The 12,683-nt window shown below is 45.4% G+C and overlaps 1 protein-coding gene across 1 annotated transcript; it reads right to left on the reverse strand.

Annotated features, from left to right (window-relative positions):
* Positions 1 to 2,325: 2,325 nt before the first annotated feature.
* LOC126060282 (putative N-acetyltransferase 8B) lies at positions 2,326 to 6,834 on the reverse strand. Its single transcript, XM_049856362.1, has 2 exons — positions 6,166 to 6,834; positions 2,326 to 2,415 (listed from the first exon to the last, which is right to left on the reverse strand). Exons 1-2 carry the CDS (start codon positions 6,832 to 6,834, stop codon positions 2,326 to 2,328), a joined length of 759 nt encoding a protein of 252 aa, XP_049712319.1.
* Between the last annotated feature and the right edge of the window lie 5,849 nt (positions 6,835 to 12,683).

Below are 12,683 nucleotides of genomic sequence, written 5' to 3' on the forward strand. Positions count from 1 at the left end.
GAGGTTGCCCTGAGTCAGAACTGACTCAACAGTGCCCAACAATAACAACAACAAGAACTTCTCTACAGGGTTTTCTTAGTTGTAATCTTAACAGAAGCAGATAGTCAGCCTTTCTTCCAAGGTACTGCTGGGTGGGTTTGAACCACCAACCTTTAGGTTAGTAGCTGAAAGCAAACCATTTGCATTATCTAGAGATGTAGATAGATATTGTCTTAGTCATCTGGAGCTGCTGTAATGGAAGTACTACAAGTGGACGGCTTTAACAAAGAGAAATTTATTTTCTCACAGTCTAGTAGACTAGAAGTCAGCTCCAGGGGAAGGCTCTCTCTCTCTCTCTGTTGGGTCTGGAGGAAAGTTCTCATCGATCTTCCCCTTGACTAGGAGCTTCTCTGCATAGGAACGTAAGATAAAAGGTGGTGCAGGCAACACCCCAGGGAAACTCCCCTTACGTTGGATCAGGGATGCCACCTGAGCAAGGATGTTACATGCCATCCTAATCCTCCTTAACATAATCTAATCTTGCCTCTGTAACCACAGGCAGAGATTAGGATTTACAACACATAGGAAAATCACATCATGTGACAAAATGATGGACAATCACACAATACCGGGAATCACTGCCTACTTAAATTCATACACACATTTTGGGAGGACACAATTCAATCTATGACAGACATATAGACCAACAGAATAGAACTAAAAGTCCAGAAATAAACCCATACATGTATGATCAACTGATTTTTGACAAGGGTGTCAAGTCCACTCATTGAAGAAAAAATAGTTCTCTTCAACAAATGGTCCTGGGACAACTAGATCTCCACATGCAAAAGAATGAAGTTGGACTTGTATCTCACACCCTATACGAAAATTAACTCAAAATGAATTAATGACCTAAATATGAGAACTAAAATCATAAAACTATTTGAAGACAACATAGGGGTAAAGCTTCGAGACCTTATTTTCAACAAAGGATTCTTAGATATGACAACAAAAGCCAAGCAACAACAACAGAAAAAGATATATTGGAATTCATCAAAATTAAAAACTTTTGTGCATCAAAGGACTTGATCAAGAAAGTGACAAGACTATCTACAGAATAGGAAAATATATTTGAGAACTAATATCTAATAAGGGTTTAATATCCAGAATATACATTAAAAAAAAAAAACAACTCCTACAACTCAGCAACAAAAAGACAAAAAACTGAATTGAAAAATAGGCAAAGGACTTGAATAGATGTTTTCCAAAGAAGATATACACAAGAAAAGATGCTGTTTTTAGTCACCCAAACCTGTTGCCATAGAGTTGATTCCAACTCACAGCTACCCTATAAAAAAAGCCCCGGGGAAATGCAAATCAAAACCACAGTGAGATACCACGTCACTCCCATTAAGATGACTATTATCAGAAAAATGGAAAATAACAAGTGTTGGCAAGAATGGAGAAATTGGAACACTGCTGGTGGAAATGTAAAATGGTGCAGCCTCTAAGGAATTGGCTGTTCTTCAAAAAGTTAAACATGAATTACCGTATGAACCAGAAATTGGACTCCTAGCTACTTACCCAAATGAATTGAAAAGAGAGACTGTAACAAATGTTCGTACGAGAATGTTCACTGCAGCATTTTTCACAAGAGCCAAAAGCTGGAAACGACTCAAGTGCCAGTCAATACACGAACTAATAAAATGTGGTGTAGCTACACAATTGAATATCATTCAGCCATAAAGAGAAATCAAGTCCTGAAGCATGTGGCTACATGGGTGAACCCTGAAGACATTATGCTGAGTGAAATAACTAACACACAAAAAGACAAATACTGCATGATCCCACTTATACAAAATGTCTAGAATAGACAAATGCATGGAGACCAAAGTTTATCAGCTACCAGGGGCAGGTGGGAGGAGGAAATGGGGAGTTATTGCTTAAGGGCTCCTGGGTTTTGTTTGGGGTAATGGAAAACATCAGGAAATGGATAGTGGTGGTGGTAGTCCAATATGGGGAATGTAATTAATGTCACTGAAGTGTACACTTAAAAAGGCTAAAATGACAATTTATGTTACATATATTTCACCACAATAAAATTATTAAACGACAACAAAGATGAACAGTAGTTTAACCAGTTCACTGGTAAATAAAAGGAAACCTTCATGTCTTCACATTGTTACCAAGTTCACAATCAAACCTCATCCTTCAAATTGAAGAAATTACTTTTCTAAAGAAATGTTAAGCGAAGGTTGAAGCCAGCAGTCTAGATTGAATCATGCCCTGCCTCCTTCCTAGCTCCTGGGAAACCATCAGTCTCCTACGCTTGCCCAAAGCGTCCCCTCACAAATCACGGATCTGCATCTGGCCTTCCCTGCCATCCCCTTTCCTCCTAGGAAAGCCCTGCTTCACCTCCGTCTGTATTCCCTGGGCCTGCAGGATCCACGGAACTCAGTTCAGGCAAAAGCAATCTCTCTGTCACTCTTTCTCTCCCCTCTCTTCTCTCTCTCTTGCTTCTCTCTTCTCTCCTCTCTACCCTCCCCGCCCCTTTGTCCTGATGTCAGACAGTGCAGTTATTTCCCAAGGCCAGCAACTTCCTGTGGTTGTTGTCGGAAGCCCTTGAATCTATAGTAACTCATTGCAACTGCTTGGCCAAAATTCCAGGCCAATAGCCACAGACTCTGACTTTTAAGTTCCTCAGGGCAAGTGTCAAACACCAGCCCTCTTGTCACATAAAACAGGAGGACATAGGACCAAGCCGGCCAAGGAGTGTTCTCAAAGCCTCTGCTACCAGTGGTTGTGGGGTAAAAGTGGCACCTCCCACTTGCCTTCTGTGGTTGGTAAGGGTAGACTTAGGCCACAGCCGCCACAATCCCTGAGAACTCTCAACATTTTCACTCCCCCTACTTTTTATAATCTCCTTATGGGTCTATCTCAATGTCGGGGGACAGCCCCAGCAAAGAAAGACCCTCACTGTGCGTCCTGGCAGATAAGCCGAAGAACTGACATGGAGCCCTTTCCAGATTCATGAGTTTATTCAGGGAAACTTACTGAATAAACTTACAGCTACTCTCCAGTGGCAGCCGGCTGGGGTATTTTCCGCAACCACCTAGCAAGGGCCACAAGCTTATATACCATTCCAGTTGGGACCAGGCTCATTGTTTTCTCCCACATCCTTGGACAGCCAGTGTTCCCAGTGACTTCACGTCCAGGCCAATATGTTTTCCTTCCTGTTGTTAAGGCATTCTTCGGCCTTGGCCGCTGGCCCAGTCATGCCACTCCCAGCCTTGTACCTTACCCTGAGTCCACCCCGAATTCACCCCCAGCGTGCTTCAGGGAAGAGCAAAGCTGATTCCATTAGGGAGGGGATGCATATAGCTGAATAACATTACCCTACACTGAACTTTTCTTTTTTTTTTTTAGCTGAAACTCACATGACATAAAATTAATCATTTTAAAGTGGACAATTCAGTGGCATTTAGTACTTTCTCAATGTTAGGCAGCTACCACTTTTATCAAGGTTGAAAACGTTTTCATCATCCCAAGGAGACCCTCCAACCCAATCAGTCCCCATTCTCTCCTCCCCACAGCCCTGGCAACCACCCTAAACTGTTCTCCATGATCTCTACTGGCATGTCCACACTTTGACTCCGAACTCACAGTGGAAATTCTTATCTGTCATAACTGGTGCCTCAGTCTGCCATTCCAGTTTAACTTCCTGTCTCCTTGACCCACTGTCTTGACCTGATACCCTCCCCACCATTCGCGAACACTAAACGCATTCCCATCACAGAGCTTTGGGCCCCTTTACCTGAATTCTTCAGGAAACAACTTCTTAAAACTCCATTGGCAATGAAAATGGATTTGGTCCCTTGAAGACGAGTTCTCTCCCTGTTTGCCAGAGCACCCACCAGCACCTCACTGTGGACAGCTGGCCACTGGGGAGCACCAACCAGCAGAGGAGACCCCTGACTTTCCTCTTCCTCAGGTGTAGCCAGAGACTTGTGGGACCAAAAACATGGCCACCATGTTGATTTGAACAATTCACAATTGTCCAGGATTACTAATAACATACTCTTAGACTCGTAGGAGTCCCTGGGTTGTGGCAAATGGTTAAGCGCTTGGCTACTAGCAGAAAGCCTGGCAATTCGAAAGCACCTAGAGGAGCCTCTAAAGATAGGCCTGGTGATATGCTTCTGAAAGGTGACAGCCTTGAAAACCCTATGGAGTAGTTCTACTCTGCACACCTGGTGTGGCCATGAGTTGGAATTGACTTGACGGCAGCTAATAACAAGAATTAAACATGTGAACATAATAAGCTTCAATTCTATTTTGATTGGTAACAAACCAGAAGCTCTTCTTTATCCTACATCAGCGCTTCTCAGACTTGAATGGGCAGAGGACACTCCAGGGGCGTGTTACAGTGCACACCATGATCCCCAGGTCTGGGCTGGGGCCACACTGCTTTTTCACAAGCTGCCTGGCATCACTGCTCCTGCTGGTCTAGGACCACACTTGGAATAGCAAGGGACTAAATGGCAGTGATGGCCAGGATAAAATCAGGATGAACTGCTTCTTCTGAGGTTAGAAGCTACCTTCCCAACCCAGGTATCCCTGCCACTTAGCTGACAATGGAGGGGCTAAACAGACAAAAAGGGGCAGGGAAGGAGGAGAGAGGAAGCAGCTGCAGGCCTCCAGCAGAGAGAGCTGAGTTTATTGAAAGAACTGGAAACTGCTCAGTGTGGCTGGACAGTGCTGCAGGGAGTGGAGCAGGGGACAGACAAGCTCTGTTCCAGGCTCCCAGTTCTCCAGGTTGAACCCCTGCCCCCTCTGGGAGGCCCTCCACCGATGAACAGGTTGGGAGCCCAGTATTTCCCCCATCCCCACACTTAGGAAACTGCTGTGCTTGTCCCTTCCTTGCCCCCTCAGGCTCTGGCCTGTAAGAGCAGAGCCTCTTTCTCCCCCTGAGCCTGGTTTGCTAGAAGATGTGACACCTGCAGAGCCCTGAAAAGCCACTTGCTAGTTTCTGCTTCCCTGTTTGCTACTCATGATTACCTTAAAAACGTGCCTGACACTGAGTATCTGTTCAGGTGGTGGAATGATTTGGAAAAGGGTAGTGGTGGTGGTTGTACAACGTGATGAACATAATCAATGTCACTGAGTGACACATGTAACAATTGTCATACTGGCAAATGCTTTGTTTTATATATAGATAAATTTTATGTGTGAAGATAAACGAAAACAACAACAAAACAAACCCATTGCCATTGAGCCAATTCCAACTCATAGCAACAAACTTACAGCAAAGATGTGTCACTTTGAGAACTAAGGTACGCCTGACCCCAGAACCAAAAAACTAAACCCATTGCTATCGAGTCGATTCCAACTCATAACAACCCTACAGGACAGAGCAGAACTGCCCTATAGGGTTTCCAAGGAGTGGCTGGTAGATTCGAACTGTTGACCTATTGGTTAGCAGCTGAGCTCTTAACTACCATGCCACCAGAGTGCCTATGGTATTTTCAGTAGTCTCCTAGGCATATGAAAGTTGGACAATGAATAAGGAAGACCAAAGAAGAGTAGATGCTTTTGAAATACAGTGTTGGTGAAGAATATTGAATATACCATGAACTGCCAGGGGAAGGAACAAATCTGTCTTGGAAGAAGTACAGCCAGAATGCTCATTAGACGCAAGGATGGTGAGACTTCATCTCACATACTTTGGACACGGTATCAGGAGGGACGATTCCTGGAGAAGGACATTATGCTTGGTAAAGTAGAGGGTCAGCAAAAAAGAGGAAGACCATTAAAAAGATGAGCTGACATAGCGGCTGCAATAAAGAGCTCAAATATAGCAATACTGTAAGAATGGCCCAGAACTGGGCAATGTTTCATTCTGTTGCACAGAGTCACTATGAGTCGGAGCCAATTCGACGGTACCTAAAGAAAATAACAGATAAATGAGAGAGAGGCAATCGAAAATGAGTGAATGGAGCAAGAGACCCCACAGCACTCTAACACCATCCACACTAGATATTGATGTGAACAAGAAATAAGCTTTTATTGTGTCATAGCACAGAGACATCAGGGCTTGCTTGTTACTACAGCAGAGTCCATCCTGTCCTGATGAATACACAAAGAATCAGATCACAGGCCCCCACCCTGCTATGATGCTTGACAAACCTGAGGAGAAGGAAGGCGGAAGATGAAAAGAATCGCAGGAACAGCGACTATCCTAAAGCTCATTGAAAAGAAAAACTCGTGCATCTTCTGGACACCGAGGCTTTGATAAAGACCAATGGCGGAGTACTGTAGTGCAGTGGTAGACAGAATGACCTCACTGTAGCTCTGGTCCCGGGCAAACTGGAGGACCATCCTGACCAGGGCTTTCCCCATCCCCTGACCACGGAGCTCCACGGCCACAGACAGGTGTACAAGCTCCAACGGCTTTCTCCCCATGGTTGAATCCTCAGCTGGCAGACATCCCACCATACCCACCACTTTCTCCTCAAACTCAGCTACCCAGAAGTAGGAACCCTGCTCACTGAGGTAGGTTTTGGTAATGTCGGACATGTCTGTGTTCAAAGCTATGACTTCACGTTCAGTCCAAGGATACTTGGCAAGGAACCTCAGGGCAGTGAGAAGGGCAAGGCTGGCCATGAGGGCCAGGAGCCAGGAGCCAGAGATCAGGAATAGGGCGAGGGGCCCCCCGAGTAAGAGCGCTAGGGTTTGGGGCAGCCTCAGCAGGTGGCAGAATGTGGTGGGGACCTGCTCAGTCAGTCCCTTGGAGAACAATTCCACCACCTCTTTGCAGTCACTGTCCTGGTATTTGCAGATGTGGTAAGGAGCCATGGGCAGGCCTCTGTGTCTGAAATCTCTAAGTCCATGAAAGAGAGCTAGGCAGCCCTGGAGAAGAGAGAGTAAACCATGTGAGTACCCCTCATCACTCTCACCAATGGCTCCCAGCCTCCCAGGACCAGGGAGGCCCTGATCAATGGTGTGTCTTCCCGCTTTGGCCCTAGGCCACCTCTACTGGGAGAAAAGGACAGTCAGAAAGACCTGCATTAGAATCCTGGCTCCATTCCTGTCTAGTGTGTGATCTTGGCATGGACAGATTACCCAATAAGCAAGGTAAGGTCAGGCTTAATTGTGCTTACTTACTAAGCTGTAGTGCACAATTTCACCTGGGCTTCATGACATCAAAGATGGGGCAGAAGTGGTGAAACCCATGGGAAATTATACAGGACAGATTAGTAAGTAAATACAATTAAGTCCATGAAGACCTTGCTTATTGGTTAATCTGCTTCTGGATCTTGGGCATGTCACTTAACTTCTCTGAGCCTTGGTTTCTTCATCTGTAGAACAGAGTAAAGAACTCTAATTCTTCCAGTTGTTTTAAGACTTTAATAAAATAATTTATATAAAATATTGGCAAAAAGCTAGTGCCTAATACTTTTAATAACATCTCCACCGCACTTCTTCCTCTTTTACTGGTATTTTCATCCTCCTGGAACAGTGGGGTGGCACCATGCAGACCCAAAGGCCTTTGGTTCCTCTCCTGGGGATCACACATCACAGAAATCCTGTGTTTACAAGCACATGTTTCAGCAAAGGCTCCTTCCCCTTAATTGCAAAGTTTGAAGCTACTGAGGTGGCACAGGAGCCAAACAACAAAAATATCCTGGCCTTGAGGTACAGAAGAACGTCCTGGAATAAAAGGCTCACACTTAGAGCATGTGTTTCCACCCAAGTCCTCTCACCTGCCACCACAAGAGCCTTGAGTGTCCTCGGAGCCCAACTGCACCCAGGAGAGACTGCTCAGGGCAGCTCCACCTCTTAAGTCAGGACCTGGAGGCCTTCTCATTGGCTGTTTCCTGGATGTTTAATAATCATCAACCCCAGGGTCAAATCGCAGAGCAGGGAACCCATTCCCCTTCCCCTCTCTGATCCCCTGGACATGAGCCTGGAGAGGGGGAAGCAGGGTCTGGTACAGCTCATGGTCCTAACCCTAAGGAAGACCTGTGACCCCTCCTCCCATGTTACCATCACAGTTCATCTCCCACCCAGCGTCTAGTGGACTCTGTTGTGGACAGCTGCGAGAAGCCTGAGGAGCGCACCCCTCACCCTGTTCTCTGTCATCCATCACAGGCCAGAGTCCAGCTTTATGGCCTGGCACATAGGGCCCTTCACATGTGCTTCTCCCTGCCAAGGCTCTGTCTGGCCCAAGAAAATAGATCGTTTGCAATTCTCTGCCCTCACCTCACCTCACCTCACCTCACCTCACCTCGTCTGGCTCTACTTCCATCCACCCCCATCCCCACAGCCCTTCTCACCCTCTTCCTTTGATGTGTGTGGCTAATTCCTTAGCAGTGGTCAGGGACGGCTCAGGCCCTGAGCACCATCTGTGCAGGCTCACCACCCAGGCATCCAAAACCCTACCTGAGCTGGATATGCAAAAGTGCCCAGGCACTGGTGGGAGTTGGGGGGGGTAGTATAGAAAACTATGATAAAGGTATTGTGGTCACCCCCCTTTTTTTTGAGAAACACATTGAGGTATTTACAAACCAAAAAAAAAAAAAAAAAAGACCAAAGCACTTGCCACCAAGTTGATTCCAACTCATGGCGACCCAGCCAATTTCAACTCATGGAGACCCCATATATTTCAGAGCCAAACTGTACCCCATAGGGCTTTCATTGTTGTTACCTTTCAGAGGCAGATTGCCAGGCTTTTCTTCCAAGGTACCTCAGGGAGGGTTTACACCGCCAACTTTTTGGGTAGTAGTCAAACGCTTAACCATTTTCATTACCCAGGGACCAGACTTACTGGCCTAACAGAGACGGGAGAAACATTGCGAGTATGGCCCCCTGGACACCCTTTTTAGCTCAGTAATGAAGTCACTCCCAAGGTTCACCCTTCAGCCAAAGATTAGACAGGCCCATAAAACAAAATGAGACTAAAGGGGCACACCAGCTCAGGGACAAGGACTAGAAGGCAGGAGGGGACAGGAAAGCTGGTAATAGGGAACCCAAGGTCGAGAAGGGAGAGTGTTGGTATGTCATGGGTTTGTTAACCAGTGTCAAAAGACAATACGTGTACTGTTTAACGAGAAGCTAATTTGTTCTGTAAACCTTCATTTAAAGTACAATTCAAAAGAAATTCTTCCCAGGCTCGGATGGTCTCCTCCCTGCAGAGAACACACCTGGGTTGCCTGGTTTCTGCTCCCTAAATAACCAAGAGGAAGGAAGATTCTCTGGGTCTCTTTTCTCCCCCTTTCAGGCATTATTTCTCTAACCTACATGGCAACTGGAAGGTATTTGCCTTACGTTTCTCCTGCACATGTCCTTGTTGCTGCTGCCTTCAGCCTAGGCTGCCCTCTGGTATCTATCTAGGGTTGCCAGATAAAACACAGGGCACCCAGATAAGTTTAAATTTCACATAAATATGAATGATTTAGTATAAATGTGTACCAAATATAACCACCCACCTTTCTCCCCAAAAATCCATGAGAAGGAGACATGGACTTTCCTCTTTTCCTGCTCTTGCAACAAACAAACAAAATCCACCAGGCTGGGTTCAACAATGATCATTTATTTACCAAAGGGGTAGTGCTATTTCAGAAAAGATTTACAATGTAGGCGCATGACTCCCCATCTGGCTGACCTGGATTTTTCTTTGAATCTCTTGAAAGAAGGCAGTCCTCATTTGGAGAGCTTGATGTGCACTCCTAAAGTCAGTGGACTGGTGCTGACTTGTGACTTAGACCAGGTGTGGATTAACCAGTAAGCAAGGTAAGCATGGGCTTAATTGTGTTCACTTGCTGGTCTGTAGTGAACAATTTCACGTGGATTTCTCCTCATCTTTGATGTGGTGAAAAACAGGTAAAATTGTGCACTCCCGATTTGTAAGTAAGCAGAAGGAAGCTTGTGTGTACCTTGCTTATTGACTAATTCGTCCCTGCCTGAGACTTGTAGAAGGTGAGAGGCCTCGCCCTACTATGGCTCTGGAGTTGACCTGCATTCCCAGCGTTCCCTGGGACAGACATGTGCGTTGTTTCCTGAGGACTGCACTTGGGACACGCATGCACATGTAGGATGGCTGCCTGGAGCCATTTTAAATCCTGCCCAAGAGGACTGTTGCTCTGTGGAGTGGCTGCTAGAAATCAGGTTTGGGGAGGAGGGGGCAACCACCAGAGGAAAAATACACCTGTATCACAGGAGCCCTGCTCCAGTGTTCCAGATGGGGGTCTCAGGATAACCCATGAAAGCATCCAAGACAGAAACAGTCACCATAAGACAAGGAGGTCCCTGACCCAGAGAACATGAAGTCAGCCTACGGCCTCTACTCTGCCACACGCACACACACAGATGCACACACAGAGGCTGGCTGGTCAGAAACTTTGTTAAGCTGCTGCTGGAGGAGAAGGGTCAGGGGTACAGAGGATTGTACTCCCAGACTGTGCACAGCAGGGCCCAGCTGGGGAAGAGACATTTTAACTCTAAATCAAGCTGAGAGTATTTATTATTATTTGGGGCTGGGCACTTTTACTTATTGAATGGAGACTTGAGTTTCCAATGAAAAGCAAGCATTGTAGATGCATAATTACCTAGAAGTGATCAGAACAGTCAAGGGATGCCTGGGTCTCATCTTTAGAGTTAGGGAAAGGATACCCTCACTGGGTAGCTTACAAAGGACAGCAGGAGAAAAATAAAGTCAGGTTCTGATGTTCATAGCAGCATTGCTCATAAAGCACTAGAAATTATTCTTACCTAGTTATGAGTTCTGCCTGTTCAACAAGCTGCTTACTGCAAGATTATATTTGATACATATAAAATCAAAACCAAAACCAAACCCATTGCCATCGAGTTGATTCCAACTCATAGCGATCCTATAGCACAATATAGAAGTACCCCATGGGGTTTCCAAGGCTGTAAACTTTATGGAAGCAAACTGCCATATCTTTCTCCTGTGGAGCACCTTTTGGGTTCCAACTGCCAACCTCTTGGTAAGCAGCTGAGCGCTTAACCACTGTGCCACCAGGGTTCCTTTATATAGAAAATATCTTACATAAATTATCATGCATAATAAAATGAATACCAATGAACTCACCACCCAAATGAAGAGCTATAAAGATAGCAATATTTCTGACAAAATTTTTGAAGCTGCTTGTGTCTCTTTTCCTTAATTCCAACTCATCTCCTCAAGAGGTAACCACTATTTTGATGCCTTTCAATTGTGGTTTTGGTGAAGAATATTGAATATACCATGGACTGCCAGAAGAACAAGCCTGTCTTGGAAGCAGTACAGACAGAATGCTCCTTGGAAGCGAGGATGGCAAGACTTGGTCTCACATACTTTGGACGTGTTATCAGGAGGGACTAGTCCCTGGAGAAGGACAACATGCTTGGTAGAGTAGAGGGTCAGGAGGGAAGACTCTTAACAAGATGGATTGACACAGTGGCTGCAACAATGGGCTCAAGCATAACAAGAATTGTGAGGATGGTGCAGGACCAGGCAGTGTTTTGTCCTATTGCACACAGAGACGCTATAAGTAGGAACAGACTCCACAGCACCTAATGACAACAACATATGCATGTGAAAGCTGCACAATGAATAAGGAACACTGAAGAACTGAAGCCTTTGAATTATAGTGTTGGTGAACAATATTGAATATTCCATGGACTACCAGAAGAATCAACAAATCTGTCTTAGAAGAAGTACAGTCAGATGCTCCTTAGTGTAGATGGTGAGACTTTGTCTCATGTACTTTGGACATGTTGTCAGGAGGGATCAGTCCCTGGAGAAAGACATCATGCTTGGTAAAGCAGAGGGCCATCAAAAAAGAGGAAGACCCTCAACAAGATGGACTGACAGTGGCTTTAACAGTGGGCTCAAACACAGCAACAATTGTGAGGATGGCGCAGAACCAGGCAGGTATTTCCTTCTGTTGTGCATAGGGTTGCTGTGAGTCAGAACTGACTCAAGGGCTCTTGAGTCAACACAGTAAAACTATGATTACATATCCTTTCCTGCGGGTTTTTATTTTCCTGGGAACTGATAATGATTTTTGTTGTTGCTGTTTAGATGTCCATGCATTTATCACTAAATCAATTCCAAACTCTTTATTTATTAGTGTGCTATAAGTGAAAGTTTACAATTCACGTCAGCTCCTCATACACTTATACACACTGTTATGTGACCCTTGTTGCTCTTCCCATAATGTGACAGCACACCCTTTCTCTCCACCCTGTGTTTTCCATGCCCATTCAACCAGCTCCTGTCCCCCTCTGCCCTCTCATCTCATCTCCAGATGGAACCTGTCCACTTAGTCTCATGTGTCTACTTGAGCTAAGAGGCACATTCCTCACCAGCATCATTTTATGTCTTATAAGCCAGTCTAAACTTTGTCTGAAGAGTTGGCGCTTCAGGAATGGATTTTGTTTTCGGCTAACAGAGAGTCGGGAGGCCATGTCCTCTGGGGTCCCTCCAGTCTCAGTCATACCAATAAGTCTGCTCTTTTTATTAGCATTTGAGTTCTGCACCCCACTTTTTATCCTGCTCCATCAGGGACTCTCTGTTTTGTTCCCTGTCAGGGGAGTCATTGGTGGTAGCCAGACACCATCTAGTTCTTCAGGTCTCAGGCTGATAGAGTCTCTGGTTTACGTGGTCTTTTCTGTCTCTTGGGCTAATATTTTTCTTGTGT

Source organism: Elephas maximus, chromosome 17, assembly GCF_024166365.1.
Source record: "Elephas maximus indicus isolate mEleMax1 chromosome 17, mEleMax1 primary haplotype, whole genome shotgun sequence".
Classification (NCBI taxonomy): Eukaryota; Metazoa; Chordata; class Mammalia; order Proboscidea; family Elephantidae; genus Elephas; species Elephas maximus.